The sequence below is a fragment of the Panthera leo genome, chromosome B2 (genome assembly GCF_018350215.1).
Source record: "Panthera leo isolate Ple1 chromosome B2, P.leo_Ple1_pat1.1, whole genome shotgun sequence".
Lineage (NCBI taxonomy): Eukaryota > Metazoa > Chordata > Mammalia > Carnivora > Felidae > Panthera > Panthera leo.
In genome coordinates this window covers 41,825,004-41,839,597 of record NC_056683.1, presented here as the reverse complement: position 1 = coordinate 41,839,597, position 14,594 = coordinate 41,825,004, and the positions used below count along the sequence as shown (strand labels likewise).

General features: G+C 47.0%; 1 protein-coding gene across 4 annotated transcripts; it reads left to right on the top strand.

Moving 5' to 3' along the window:
• The first annotated feature begins 179 nt into the window (after positions 1–179).
• On the top strand, positions 180–13,866 carry MRPL14 (mitochondrial ribosomal protein L14). Of its 4 annotated transcripts, XM_042938903.1 has the most exons (4): positions 184–284; positions 1,539–1,685; positions 11,065–11,143; positions 13,387–13,866. In XM_042938903.1, the coding sequence occupies exons 3-4, from the start codon at positions 11,073–11,075 to the stop codon at positions 13,751–13,753; spliced, it is 438 nt and encodes a 145-aa protein (XP_042794837.1). In that variant the 5' UTR covers positions 184–284; positions 1,539–1,685; positions 11,065–11,072; the 3' UTR covers positions 13,754–13,866. The 4 variants fall into 4 exon arrangements, with proteins under 4 accessions (XP_042794836.1, XP_042794837.1, XP_042794835.1 ...); XM_042938902.1 differs by lacking the exon at positions 1,539–1,685 and having other exon boundaries at positions 180–400; XM_042938901.1 differs by lacking the exon at positions 1,539–1,685.
• Positions 13,867–14,594: the final 728 nt, after the last annotated feature.

Below are 14,594 nucleotides of genomic sequence, written 5' to 3'. Positions count from 1 at the left end.
GAGGGGGAGGGGGAGTCGCTGGGCGGCTCGAGCTCCGGGCTCCTGCGGCGGCCGCGGCAGTGTCTGGGGGAGGGGGAGCGGGAGGAGGGAGGGGGATGAGGAGGGGGCGGGGCCGCACAGGTCCCACCCCCCACGCCAGAACACGCAAGGCGCGCGCGCACTCTCAGATCGGCGCTCGCCTGGCTGGGTCGGGCGCGCAGGCGCAGTGGAGAGGCCGCGTGGGGGAGGAAGGCGGCGCTGGGCCAGAGAGGCCCGCCGCGGGATATTCCGGGGCGGCGAGAGCGGTACGACCCTGTGACTGGGGGAATGGGCGTCACGCTCCTCCTTCTCCGCTTCCTTTCTCCCCTGCACTAGGGAAGGCGCACTCCCCGGGGTGGACGGGGAAAAGCCGGAGTGGGAGGTTAGTGGGCCCCCTTGGGGGCAGAGGGCCAGTGGGAGGGGTCAGAGTGGGGAGGGGAGGCCTCTGACCCCGGTCCCCGAGGGCCGCGGGGGCTCCCGGGGTCTCTGCACCCCGCGACCCCCGCTTGCGCTCACCTGCCCTTCCCAGGGATGTGGGGCTGGCTTGGTGAGGGGCGGGCTGCGGTCCAGCCTTGGCGAGTTGGCCTCCGGCCCGTTACCCAGCCCCGGCTCCTTGAGTTTGTCTGCTTCTCTTGTCTTCCCTTCCCTTTTCCAGCTTGGCTCTTGAGATGACTTTGTGACTCGTTTGCCAGGCGCTTCTGTGGTGTGGAGAGTGAGTCCACTGCCTTCACTGTCATGCCGATGAGTGGCTCCCCCCTGTTCCAGGGGGTTCCCTGGTTTCTCATTTCACCAGAGGCTGCATCAGCCAGGGATTAAGACTGGAAAGATGAAGAGAGGGGGAGAGAGGGGGGAACAGACAGGCCGTGTGTATTCTCTTTTATAGCACCTACGCAAATAGATCACAAAGGCACGCAGAGTACAAACTTTTTCATTGAATTTTGGGTTCCTGGAAGGCTCTATCTTCCCTTCAGGCTTGAAGAGGGAGGTTTGGGAACAAAAAGGAAGTTTTGCGTTCCATACTGGGCAGTAAATGAACTTTGCCATCCTGGGAGATTGAATGGACTGAATTTATAAACGGGGTAACAAAAGGGCATATGATGGAGTCATGTTGGGTTACCTGGGAAAAGCTGGGAGATTGGGAGATACTTAAACCCGGGCTGCTGGACAGAGGAAGGGCACTGCTTACCTGGTTGTGTCTGGTTCTTGTGATTGGTCATTGTCTCTGCTGTCTGCTGGCTTTTTAAAGGGATCATTAAAAGCTTGTGGAATGCAACAGTAAGGTTTGATTTACTGCATTTCAAACTGAACTCCCATTCAAACTGAGTTCCATTGGTTAGTTGAAATCCAGTTTAGTGGATCACAGCCATCATTAAAAAAAAAAAAAAGGTAGAAGCCATCAGGGCTCATTTTACTTAGTAAGACCAAGTATTGTTTCTTGACACTTGCTTCAGGTATACATACATTCATACATATGTGAATGTGTCAAGTGTTAATACCATGTGTTTCTTTGTGTGTCACAGAAAACTTCGAAATGGATTGGTCTCCCTTATCTTCCTGTTTGCTGCCTTTCCTTCCTCAGCCTGAGTGTTCAGTCATTTGAAAATGTACACAAGGACTCAGCACACTGGGAACGTACAGTAAAGAGCAGATTGTGTCTCTTGAGAGAGGTACTTTCCAAGAAGAAGGACAATTTACTCTTCACTCGTGGAGATACATGCAGTTGAAGAACAAGCATTTTGTTGGAGTAGGAAGTACGTTGGTTTACTTAGGAAGGATAGAAAGGAGGATGAACCTGTCTTTGGTACACTCCCTGGTGGTCTTTGTAAGTTTGGATTCTGGGAGTTGTTTTGAGTGGGAGCAAGGAGTTTAGATGAAAGGGGGTGTGCTCTGGTTTTTGTTTTTTCACGGATGGAATTGTTCATTTAACCCTTAGAGCTTCTTGGGTGTATGTTTCCTATGGACATTTTTGCATATGATGTTGATTTTATGGTTGTAAAGCTGGTGTGATCCATTGCCAAATAGCACTTGTCATGGAAGTGGATCTCTGAGGATCACTACAAGGTGTTTCTTATGTATTACTATTTTTTGTAAGTTTAGTTCTTTATTTTGAGGGAGAGAGAGCGTGTGTGCATGAGTGGGGAAAGGGGCAGAGAGACAGGGAGAGAGAATCCCAAGCAGGCCTGGGGCTGTCAGCGCAAAGCCTGATGCCGGTCTCAATACCATGAACTGTGGGATCACGACCTGAGCCGAAACCAAGAATTGGATGCTTAACCAACTGAACCACCCAGACACCCCTATGTATTACTATTTCTTAATCTGAACATGTGGGGGATTCCCGGTCTATTTCTGCCTGTGCCTAATTAAGGTTTTTAAACCACATATTACTGGAGAGAAGAAGGAACTTTTCAAAAAGCCTGAAATGATAATTGAGTCAAATGTGCTGTGGAATCCATGAAGAAATGGTGGCCAAAACATTTTATTATTGCTCCTGAATGTCAGGGATAAAAACCTTGCATGGAGTCCATTTTCGGGTAGTACTCTGTTGGGTGCTAGACATGATTATTTAGGCTCTCCTCGACATTTAGAATCTTAGATGATGTAAAAGTCCTTTAAAACCTATTTTGTCCCAATTTTGTGCTGGGGAAAATGGATTTTCCTTGTTTTTGTTACTTGGATAGTTATTATGGCTGTGTGGCGGGGGGCCTTGGGGCCCCCAAAGGTCTCTTTTTGAAGGTCTCAAAAATCAGGTTACAAGTTAGCCTTCCTTTTAGAGGTTATGAGTTAGCCCTCATTTTAGAGGCTGATGGTTTTCTTTGGGTTGTACCTCACCGTTGTGCGATTTTACATGTGTATTAGCAATGACAACCAGGTTGGAAGAGAGAACTGATTCAAATTCCAGAAATGTTGCTCTGGGTGAGGTAATATGCTTTCTTTCTTTCTTTTTTTTTTTTAATTATTATTTTTTTTAATGTTTATTTATTTTTGAGAGAGACAGAGACAGAATGTGAGTGGGTTGAGGCAGAGAGAGAGGGGGGTACAGAATCTGAAGCAGGCTCCAGGCTCGGAACTGTCAGCACAGAGCCTGACGTAGGGCTCAAACCCACAAGCTGTGAGATCATGACCTGAGCCAAAGTTGGACGCTCAACCGACTGAGCCACCCTGGCGCCCTGGTAATATGTTTTCTTATTAACACATCAGTTAGCTCATTATTTATTCCTGAAACACAACTCAGAGTGGGAAAGTCCCCCTGTCAAAAACTTTCTAAAAATCATTTATGTCTTTAGAAAAGGGAAGGAGCACTTTTCCATGTTTACTTTTAGCTGAAAAACACTTTTAGGAGTGAGTGACCCATAGTGGGGGGTACCTGGATGGCTCAGTTGGTTAAGGGTCTAACTCTTGATTTTGGGTCAGGTTATGATCTCTGTTTGTGAGATCAAGCCTCATGTCTGGCTGTGTGCTAACAGTGAGAAGCCTGCTTGGGATTTTCTCTCTCACTCTCTTTCTGCTCCTCCCCTACTTGTGTTGTCTCTCTTTCTCTCTCTCTCAAAATAAACAAACGTTAAAAAATGTAGGGGCACCTGGGTGGCTCAGTCGATTGAGTGTCCAGATCTTGGTTTCAGCTAAGCTCATGATCTCGTGGTTCGTGGGTTCTTGCCCCATATCAGGCTCTGCACTGGCAGCGTGGAACCTGCTTGGGATTCTTTCTCTCCTTCTCTCTGCCCCTCCTCTGCTTGTGCTCTGTCTCTCTCTCTCTCAAAATAAATAAACATTAAAATTAATTAATCAATTAATTAAAAGACATACCCATAGTGCTGCCTTGAGAATCAGGGAGCAAGGCTCTTTTCCCTGGTCAGCATTTGGGAAACAAACTGCTTACAGTGCAGACCTGGTCCTTACTGGTTAATCCAGAGAGGGATTCCCCGCTTAAGATGACCCTCTTCATGAGGCCCGCTAAAGCATTTTCATTTCCATGCCTCTTCGTTCTTCACTATGACCCCTGCTTGACAGAGAGTTGCTGAGGCCTGGAGAGGTTGATTCCAGGGGAGGGTGAGGGTGGAAGAGATATGCTTTCCGTCAGCAGCATCCTCTCTTTGAGTCCAGGGGCTCCCCTAGGCTTTTCTTTTTCTCTACTGCAGGCCTGCCCAACTGACAGTTCCATAAACCTGGCTCCTTGCCACTGGCCCAGTAGAGGTACTAATGGGAGGGAAGTATGTAACTGATTAAGTAGGACTTAACTTTGCCTTATAGGTTTTTCTGAGTTTTGACCAAACCAAGATTGTTACAAACTTACTTCTGGAACTATAGGTGTTTGCACACCAGTGAGGTCAGGAAGGAGGGGGAGCAAGTCTAGAGTAGATAAAATCCACATATTGAAAAACCAGCTTGAATAATTGAGAATTGTCATATACATTAAAGAACCACTATTTTATTTTTTTTAGTGTTTATTTTGAGAGAGAGAGAGAGTGAGTGTGCTCCTGCACACACAAGAGGGAGGGGCAGAGAGAGAACCTGTGCTGTCAGCGCAGAGCCTGATGCAGGACAAGGGGGCTCCATCGGGTGAATTGACCTGAACCAAAATCAAGAGTCGGAAGCTGAATGGACTGAGCCACTACGGAGCCATCCAGGCGTCCCAAGAACCACTATTTAAATACTTTTGTAACAGGGTGGAGCATAAGGTAAATAAATAAACAAGCCTAGGTCAAGGACCCTGGAAACATTTTATCTTTGTGAATCACATTGAGAAATGGGGTCCTCACTGGTAGCCTTTGTAGAAACAGCCCACTGTGCCTTGGAGGGATGCTTTGTTTATTGATAGTGATGCTGGGAAAACTGACACTTTGGCCAGTGAATCAGATCAGCTCAGCTTCGGTCCTAATCTGGGCTGGGTGTAGTGTAGATATTTATTGAAAAGACAGCTTTATTTTATTTATTTTATTTTATTTTATTATTTTATTTATTTTATTTTATTGTATTGTATTGTATTGTATTTTATTTTATTTTATTTTATTTTATTTTATTTTATTTTATTTTATTTTATTTTATTTTATTTTATTTTATTTTATTTTATTTTATTTTATTTTATTTTATTTTTTAGAGAGCACAAGTAGGGAGGGGGCAGAGGGAAAGAGAGAATCTTAGGCAGGCTCCTAGCGCAGCGTGGAGCCCAACACAGGGCTCAATCTCACAACTGTGAGATCATGACCTGAGCCAAAATCAAGAGTCAGACCATTAACTGACTTAGCCACCCAGGTGCCTATGAAGAGACAGCTTTTTAATTTCCGAGTTTTAAAAGATTTGACAGAGGAGAAAGAGCGCTTGCCCTCTGTGTGGCATGCTTGTTTCTGTGAAGTTTATTAATGGTTAAAGCAGCATCTTAGCTGTGTAGGGTACAGTGGAAACAGCTTTCTGACCTTGGACAGTCGACAAGTTGCTTAGCATTTTGGACTTCATTTCTTTATCTGCAAAATGGTACTTTACTGAGCCCCCAGAACTATTCAAAACCCTTAACAGAGTCAACCCCTTACAGACTGTTGCTCTTTATCATTTGTCTATATGTTTCTGTTCGGTGCTCAAGAAGGGAATCATCCAGGGGCTCCTGGCTGGCTCAGTCGGTAGAGCATGCAACTTTTGATCTTGGGGTTGTAAATTTGAGCCCCCCACGTTGGGTGTAGAGATTACTTAAAAATAAAATCTCAAAAGAAAAAAAAAGTAACCACCCAACAAAATGATCTATGAAAGTACTTTGAGAATTGTAGCATGTTATACTTGTGTGAGGTTAAAAAAAAAAAAAAACCCACAAAATTTCCTAAAAGAGAATAATTGGGCAACAAAACAGTAATGAGTTTTAAAGCAACAAGTAGGAGTACTTATTGGTACAGAAAGATTGGGGTGAGATCTGCAGGAGATGGGAGGGACTCCTGCATGATAGGTCAGGGAGTCCTTTTTTTGATTCCTGGAAGCCGGCAAGTTTCTCCTTTTTCCTGCTTTAATTAAGAAGGACATTTCTATCCTTACGGTAGGTGTATTTCCTTTTTGTGGCTGGGCCTTGCATTTGTATGTGTTTCTTTTCATTTACTGACATGTCCTTTGAACATGCCTATGTGATTGTGCTGAACTTTTTATTTTTGTCTCTTAAGAGTCCGTTCCTCTTTAGACGGCTTTATATGGTACCTAACATGCCAGGCACTTAAAGATGGAAATTGTTCAGGTGGAAACAATGAATAAATAAATATATATGTATATATAACATGTACCTGTGACACTAAGTATACCATTTTGCTACTCCTTGCTCAAGGAATGGTACATTCCTGCTTTCCACAAAGCACCAGAGGTATAGGCTCTTTTCTGTCTGCTTTTCCAGCTTAGTCTCTATGTGTTAAAATTAGCTAAACATGTTCATTGTGTCTTGGAGGCTTCCCCAAGTCACTAGGAGCCAGAGTGAAGGGCACAAGAAAGACCCCCCCCCCCCCAACCCCAGCATGGGGCCTCTCTGGGACTGGAGGGGAACTAATTGCAATTGTAGATTAATTGTATTCATTTAACAGATACTTAGTGAACTCCATTTGGATACATTGTGCTGAGCCCTCTGAGTGTGCAGGTCCCTGCCCTCACTGAATGTCTTTCTGATGGGACCTATAGGGCCATGCTAAGTAAAATACTCACCTGCTTGGCCCTCCCTGGCCTCCAAAACCGAAGGGAGATCTTAAAGCTAAACCAGGATGGAAAGTGAGCACAATTCTTGGATTTTATTAAGTAATCTCTCTCTTTCTTTCATTCCTTCCCTCCTTCCTTCTCTTGCTCCCCCATCCCCCTCTCCCTGGAGAGGTTGTGATTCATACTCTAAACCTGGAGGGCAATACTTGGTGCTGACCAGGAAGTGGCATGAAAAGCCATCTCTGGCACTGGAGTCTTCCGAATAGCTGGCCTCTGAGTGAGAGTGTTGTAGAGGAGGAAATATCATTGGGGTTAGTTTCCTGTGCACACAAGACTCAGAGTGACATTGCTTGTGAAACAAAGCATTATATATAGACTGAAGTGAATCAGGGCTGTGTCTGCATGATGGATTTATGCTAGGAAATAACATCAGGGTCAGTTGGAGTTGCTTTGAAGTAAATTGCTGCTTCCATTATTACTCTTGCCTGATCCGAACCAGTTATTTAGTGGTGGGATGAGGGACCTTTCCACAGTGGGCACTGTAGGCACTAGGCCCAGGAGATGATTCCAGGGGCTGGTATACATGGCACGGGCTAATCCTCCCATGACTAGCACCATGGTTCTCCCAAAGCATGTTTGCATGTGATGTCCTGGTTCCTGATACACAGATAACAGCTCTACAGGGTCTGGATTTCCTTCTGTGTGGAGCCGTGGGTGAGGGGAGTCTCTCTTTCTGTTGGCTACCTCATTTTAAAATTTTTAAAAAATTTGCCCTTGGGGGAAGGGCAGAGAGAGGGGAAGACACAGAATCCGAAGCAGGCTCCAGGTTTTGAGCTGTTAGCACAGAGCTGGATGCAGGGCTCAAACTCAGGGACTGCGAGATCATGACCTGAGCCAAAGTCAGACGTTTAACTAACTGAGTCACCCAGGTGCCCTGGCCACCTCATTTATTTTATTCAACAGGTATTCATTGCACTCCTATTCTATCAAGACCTGCTGGGGTGGGAGTAGAGGGGACCACAGATTTTTTTTTTTTTTTTTTTTTTTTGAGAAATAAGGGACACGTGTACAATAAGTGAATATATTTGGTTCTTGTGTGCTTTCAAGTTCATGGGAATGCTTACTGCTGTCCATTTGATGTCTTAAGTCCTTTGGGTGTGGAGGTCACTATCAGATCCACTGAAGGGCTAGTGAAAAGTCTTTGAATTGGACCTTTTCTTGAGAAAATGGAAGTACCTGCTGGAGATGTCAATGTATTACTCCTGTGTCTGAGGGCAGTACATATAATCCTCGTGATCTGAGTCTATATGACCCCTGAATTCCTGTAGTGAGTTCAGATGCCATGTTATCAAGATCTCTGCAGAGTCTCTGAGTTTTGGAGAGTAGCAAGGACTGGAATGTTAAGGGTTATCAGCCTTATCTCAAAAAAGTATCTAAATTTATGCGGTGACTGAGTTTGGATAGTGAACATTGGCGCTGTGAGAGTTCCTCTGGCACAGGATCCCCAGATGTCCTCGGTGTGCAGGAGGGGTAGCAAGTGATGCTGTGGTTTTACACAAGGCTGCCTGGGGGAGATGCGATTGGCACTAGGGCAGATTTAGCTGGGCAGAGCTGGGCATAGGTTGTGGGGGCGGCTTGTGAGCAAGGCACGGAGAGGAGGTCTGGCTTTGGGTTTGTGCCCAGGCTGCCCTGCAGATTTTAGAGAGGTGCCTTGAGTCGTGGGTTTGTTGTACCCAAGTCGGGAAAGTTCTGGGAAGCCCCCAGCACTTCGGCAGCCCTGGGACTAACGTAAGTGTCACTGAGGAAGAGGTGCGGTGTGAAGAGGCAGGGTGTTGCAGTTCTCGGGAGAGGGAATGTGGGTGGGTGGTGCTGGGCTAATCTTGAGGGTTCTGTGGAGGAGCTGAGGAGCCTCTTTCCTCCCTGGGAGTGAGAACAAGGGCCCGCCAGCGTCAGATGGGAAAGCTTGGCTGAGATCGGAGGTAGCCGCCGCCTGGACCAGACGGACTGCTTTTCAGAGCCTTTTTTTTTTTTTTAGGCCAATTTTTAGTTATTGCTCAGAGTGTGGAACTCTTCTTGCCACCTACACTACACATTGTCCTCAAAAACTTAAATTGGATTAAAGTGAATAATTTTCACCTGGTGCTTATATAGTTCGGTTGATTCAGCAAGCATTGGGTTGGGGATGAGTAAAATGTGTATGTGATACCAGTGATGGAATGGGGATGATTTAACAGTTGGAAAAATACTAATAGTAAAATTAAAGTTAAACCACGTTAACTGTTGAGTAAGAGCATGGGTTCAGATTTCAATTTTGTCACTCCTGGCCGTGTGACCTTGGGCAAATTATCTAACCTCGCAGGGCCTCATTCCTTCATGTGTAAAATGAGGCTGATACTAATACCTATTTTATAGTTTTGTGAGGCTTAAAGAAGATGATAATGTAAAGCACTTAGTCTAGTGCCTGATGCTTTTAACTATTAGGTAAATTTTCATAAAGAAAGAAAACCGAGAAAGACCAGATGACCCTTAAAACTGCTTCTTGCCCTAAGCTCCCTTTTGAGAAGTGAGCTTTGCATGGCAGAGTGAAGCTGTACAGTGTGTGGGAAGACCCTTGGGCTGAAGCTGGGCCCGGTTCCGGTTCTGGTTCTGGTTCTGCCCATGGCCAGCTGTGGGGCTTCAGAGACACACACACACACACACACACACACACACACAGAATCCGAAGCAAGCTCCAGACTCTGAGCTGTCAGCACAGAGCCCGACACGGGGCTCAAACCCATGAACCACGAGATCATGACCTGAGCTGAAGTTGGATGCTTAACCAACTGAGCCACCCAGGCACCCTGTCCTTTGTTTTTTTCATCTTTTTTTTTTTTTTTTAATGTTTGTTTATTTTTGAGAGAGTACAAGTGGGGAAGGGGAAAAGAGAGAGGGAGATAGAGAATCCCAAGCAGGCCCCGTGCCATCAGTAAAGAGCCTGATGTGCGGCTCAAACCCACAAACTGTGAGGTCGTGACTTGAGCCAGAGTCAAGAATCGGGACACTTAACCAGCTGAGCCACCCAGGCTCCCCCATGCTCTGTCCTTTTCATGGCTTATCTCATGACCAGCTGTGTGTAGGTGTTCCAGATGGGGAAATTGAAGCTCATAGTTCCTTGTCCAGGGTCACCTAGCTGTAAAGGTAAAGCTGGCCTCTTCTGATTGTCTTTGATTCGGTATGTCAGACGTTAGTAGTTCTAGAAGTTAGCTGCCTTTCTTTGCATTTAATTTTCTGATCATAACTACATTTTGGCCAATGCTTTCTGGGTTGTCTTAAGGAAAACACTGGAGAATAAGCTTGTAATTTGAGGCTAAATTGTAGTTAATAAGCATTTCTGGAGTGTCTAGATGTTTCTGTGGAAGTAAATAGTGGCTCCCGCTCCCACCCTTGTTAAATAAAATCTTATCTGAGGTGCTTTGAAGTTACAGGAGGGAAGGCTGTGTGTAAATACTCCAGTGGTAGAGGCCTTTCTCAGCAGAAAGTTCTCGATGAGGCCCTCTGTAGCCAAATATTTGGATAGAAGAACGGGCATGTTTTGCAGCTAGAATTGCTGGCTGGCTATAGGATTTTCTTAAACGTACCCCTAACTGATGCCCAGGTCTTGCAGGCAGCTGGGGCTGCCATATTTGTTGGGGCTAGGGAGCTGTGGGGTTGGGGTTCTGCAAGTTGGAGGAGTCGGTTTGGGGTTGGTGTTTGTTCTTCTGTCTCCACCTTGTTGTCCCAAACACGGCTTTCAGCTGTAGAGTGGGGCAGGTAATTTTTCTGTGTTATATTGTTGTTTGGGAGACTGACCCAGATAGAGGCTTTGGTCGGTGACGTGGCGAGGGCATCCTTTGGCTCTACTTGACTAGCCTTGAGCTATCCAGGTGTTCTGGCTTTTATATCTGGGGAAAGGTGATATGGTGACAAGCTGGCAGTTGGTCAGGTAGTCTGCTTTCAGGGAGTAAAAGTTCTGGTTTCAGGAGACACAGGAGTGTCAGAGGCACTGGTGTGTAGGCTCTCCTCTGTGGAGGACTTGGGAAGGGGTCACTGGCTGGTTGTGTACCAGAGGATTCCTGCTTTCTTCCTGCCGATGGAAGTCTGTAACCAGGAAGGCATCCTCTGTGCTATTGTATTATAGCAAGAACTGCTGTGGGCCGTGCCAGCTCTCTGACCCCAGTGAGAATATGAATCAGCAAAACTGGAGCTAGAGTTCCACCTAATCATCTGTGTATCTTTTAACCACTAAGATTTATATTTAGTGACTAATGATCTTATGCTAGAAGTATCACCTCCCACACGAGTCCCCAGCAGGTTGGCTCTGAGTAAGGACACTGACTTAGAAATAACCCCTTTCCCCCTCTTTTCCTGCAGGATTTGCCATGGCTTTCTTTGCTGGGCTCTGGTGCCCCTTCACCTGTGCAGGCAGAGCCCTCAGCCAGCGCAGTTTCAGGTAACTTTCCCATTCGGTTCTAAAAGCTGTGTCTTTGAGTAAACCTCCCATCAGGGCTGGGCATCACATGACTCGAAAGGGAGTGGGAACCCAGAGAGGTAGGCTTGGCATCTGGGAAAGCTTAAGGGGCCAGAGCGGCTGGGGTTTGGTCAGGTCAGGTAAGAGGATTGGTAAGGAGGTGACTTTGCTGTTGGAGGTAGAGTAGGGAGTGGCCTACGGTAGATGTAACTTCGGTCCTTGCTGGACTCTGACATTTCTTGACCTTGTCATTCCCCCAGTGCATGAAAACCTTTTCTTTTAAAAATGGAATCTCTTTTTCTTTTTCTTTTTTTAATTTTTATTTTTAACGTTTATTTATTTTTGAGACAGAGAGAGACAGAGCATGAACAGGGGAGGGGCAGAGAGAGAAAGGGAGACACAGAATCTGAAACAGGCTCCAGGCTCTGAGCGGTCAGCACAGAGCCCGACGCGGGGCTCGAACTCACGGACTGTGAGATCATGACCTGAGCCGAAGTCGGACGCTTAACCGACCAAGCCACCCAGGCACCCCTGGAATCTCTTTTTAAAAAGTTACATGCTTACTACCAAAACTCAGGCACGGTGGAAGTATGACAGCCTCCCCTCCTTATAGATGCTAAGCCAGGACGCAGAGCACTGGGTGTGTTCCTGTTGGCAAACGTGCCTTCTGGCCCCATTCGTGCACTCACTCCCTGGCGTTTACTGAGCACTGTGCCTAGGGTTGGTCATAGATGAATAAGAATTGCTTCCTGTCCTGAAAGAGTCTTCACAGTTGGCCACAGGAGCAAACTTGGAAACAAATAACTCTGAGGAAATGTGACCAGTATAATAATAGAGGTTTGTACGGTGCTTTGGATGGCTTGAGACAGGAGCTGCTAATGGACGAGGAGGGGGAAGGGAGAGCGGAGGCAGCCTTCCCACAAGGGAAGTGGGAGTAGGCCCATCCAGGCCTCCAGGGAGGGCTAAGAGGCATGGTGTGCCCGGAGGGCACAGGTCACTCTGGTCAATGGGAAGAGGTTGTGGACCTCAGCAGGTAAGGGGGGGGCAGACTGTCGACAGTGTAGACAGTGGTGGACCACTGTACAGTTTTAAGTGGTGGTGGGGGTGGGGGGGTTGGCCTCAGTTTAATGTTCTGATGAGAGCCCTTGGTCTGCAATGTGAGGCACACAGAACCACTTGGGACACTAATGTAACAGTCTTGGCACAAGAGAGAAAGCTGTGGAACTGACAGTGTTGGTGGGGTTGGAGGGAAGGGACAGAGGGGCTTTGCAGGTAGTGGCAATAGGACTTGGCAGCCAGGGTGTTGATGGAGAGAGAGGTTTATGGCTTGGGGGCTGGAGAAGCCATTTTCTAGAAAGAAAATATGGCAGCAGGGGGAGGTTTGCAAGGGGAGACGATGAGGTCATTGTGAGACCTATTGAGCCTGCAGTATCAGTAGGACACGTTGCGGGGAGCTTGGAGTGAATGCAGGGCTAGAGTATAGGCGAGAAGTGGGGCCGGAGATGAAATTTACTAGTTGGAAGCAGAGGGAACCAATGAGATTACCTGGAGGAAGCATGTGGAATTGGAGGGGAGAGCCTGGGATTACCCGGGACAATGCCAGCACTTCAGGAAAATAGAAATCCACCTGTTATCTGACTGCTTAATAATAGTTTGTCTGCCTTTAATAGGTATTCTTTAAAACCAATTCCAGTCTAGTGGGGCAAATGCATTGAGACAAAAGATTGTTACCTTGACTTATTTCTGGTTTCTCCTATATTATGTCAGGGGACCCCCTTAGCAAACCTACTCATGTTGTCTAGTTCCCAGCAACACACAGATGGGAAGTTTGGGAATCGGTGTATTGTGGGGGAGCAGGTTTTGCAGGCTAGGTAATGGGTGAGGCCTGGCCTGTAAAATATTCCCTTAATCCTCAAGAGTTCTTTTGAATACTAAAGGCTTTCAGTTAGGTTGCCATGAAGATTGTTGTAACAGAGAATCGGGTTCTCCTTAAAACCCCTCCAAGCTGAGATGTTGACCTGGCAGCAGAAGCTTTTGACTGTGAGGAAACTGTCTTGGTCACAGAGAAGTCTTCACAAGAACCCGACTTTCTGTCAGGGCCCTGGGTTTTGCTCTGTTCAGCATGTTGTTGCTAACGTTTGATCTCTCCCAGGCCTTGCCCTCTGAGGCCTCTGCACCCTGGCCAGGAAAGATACAGACTTCAGACATTTTTTCTCTTTCCCTAGCACCACTGGGAGCCTCGATGCAATTCAGAAGATGACGCGCGTACGTGTGGTGGACAACAGTGCCCTGGGGAACACCCCGTACCATCGCCCTCCTCGTTGCATCCACGTCTATAACAAGAGTGGGGTGGGCAAGGTGGGTGACCGGATACTGCTGGCCATCAAGGGACAGAAGAAAAAGGCACTCATTGTGGGGCATCGCATGCCTGGTCCCCGGATGACCCCCAGGTTTGACTCTAACAATGTGGTCCTCATTGAGGACAATGGGAACCCTGTGGGGACCCGAATTAAGACACCCATCCCCACCAGCCTGCGCCAGAGGGAAGGTGAATTTTCCAAAGTGCTGGCCATTGCTCAGAACTTTGTGTGAGCAGTGGCCAGGCCACTGGCTGCACTGGGACTCATGGGAGGGAACTTGGGGCCTCATGCCAGGGAACAGTGTCCTGTGAAAAAATAAACCTTTTCCTGTGTGTTCCTTCCTGAGCTTTCTGGGATGTAGTCATGAGGTAAATGGCACCAAAGCAGTTAAAAGGTGGCCAACCCTTGTCTGGCCACACAAGATGGCGGTCTTTGCAGGAAGTAGCCTATGAGCCCATCCAGGATTGTCAAGCTCTGGAGAATGGATGTATAAACCAAATGCCAATTCATTCATGTGCACTTGGACTCTGTCACTTTCTTTCTTTAAAAAAAAATTTTTTTTAACGTTTATTTATTTTTGAGACAGAGAGAGACTGAGCATGAATGGGGGAGGGTCAGAGAGAGGGAGACACAGAATCTGAAACAGGCTCCAGGCTCTGAGCGGTCAGCACAGAGCCCGACGCGGGACTTGAACTCACGGACCGCGAGACCATGACCTGAGCCAAAGTCGGCCACTTAACCGACTGAGCCACCCAGGCGCCCCGGACTCTGTCACTTTCTAACCAGGCAAGATTTTATTTTGTTTTATTTTTTTGCCAGCCAGAAATTTTTTTGTGTGTCAGAGGGTTTGAGATGTTAAATGGTTATGGGGATTACAGGGTTAGCATGAAAAAGAGCAGAGGGACTTGTTTAATCTAGTGGAATATTGCCTTCAGGCTTCGATGGAACCCAGACGGTAATCCTCTCTCTGCTGTGGAGTACCCTCTGCTAGGGAGCAGAAGCACTCCTCTGTGTTCAGTAGAAAGCTTCTGCCCTTGACTGCCGGGGGAATGGACGAGCCCTTAGGTTTTGCA

Bases quoted from the DNA above. Each gene is read 5' to 3' on its own strand.
- MRPL14 (XM_042938900.1), top strand. From the start codon at position 1,733: ATGCAGTTGAAGAACAAGCATTTTGTTGGAGTAGGAA. The intron at 1,770-11,064 runs GTACGTTGGTTT...CTTTTCCTGCAG, and splicing joins GCATTTTGTTGGAGTAGGAA to GATTTGCCATGGCTTTCTTT. The intron at 11,144-13,386 runs GTAACTTTCCCA...CTCTTTCCCTAG, and splicing joins CTCAGCCAGCGCAGTTTCAG to CACCACTGGGAGCCTCGATG.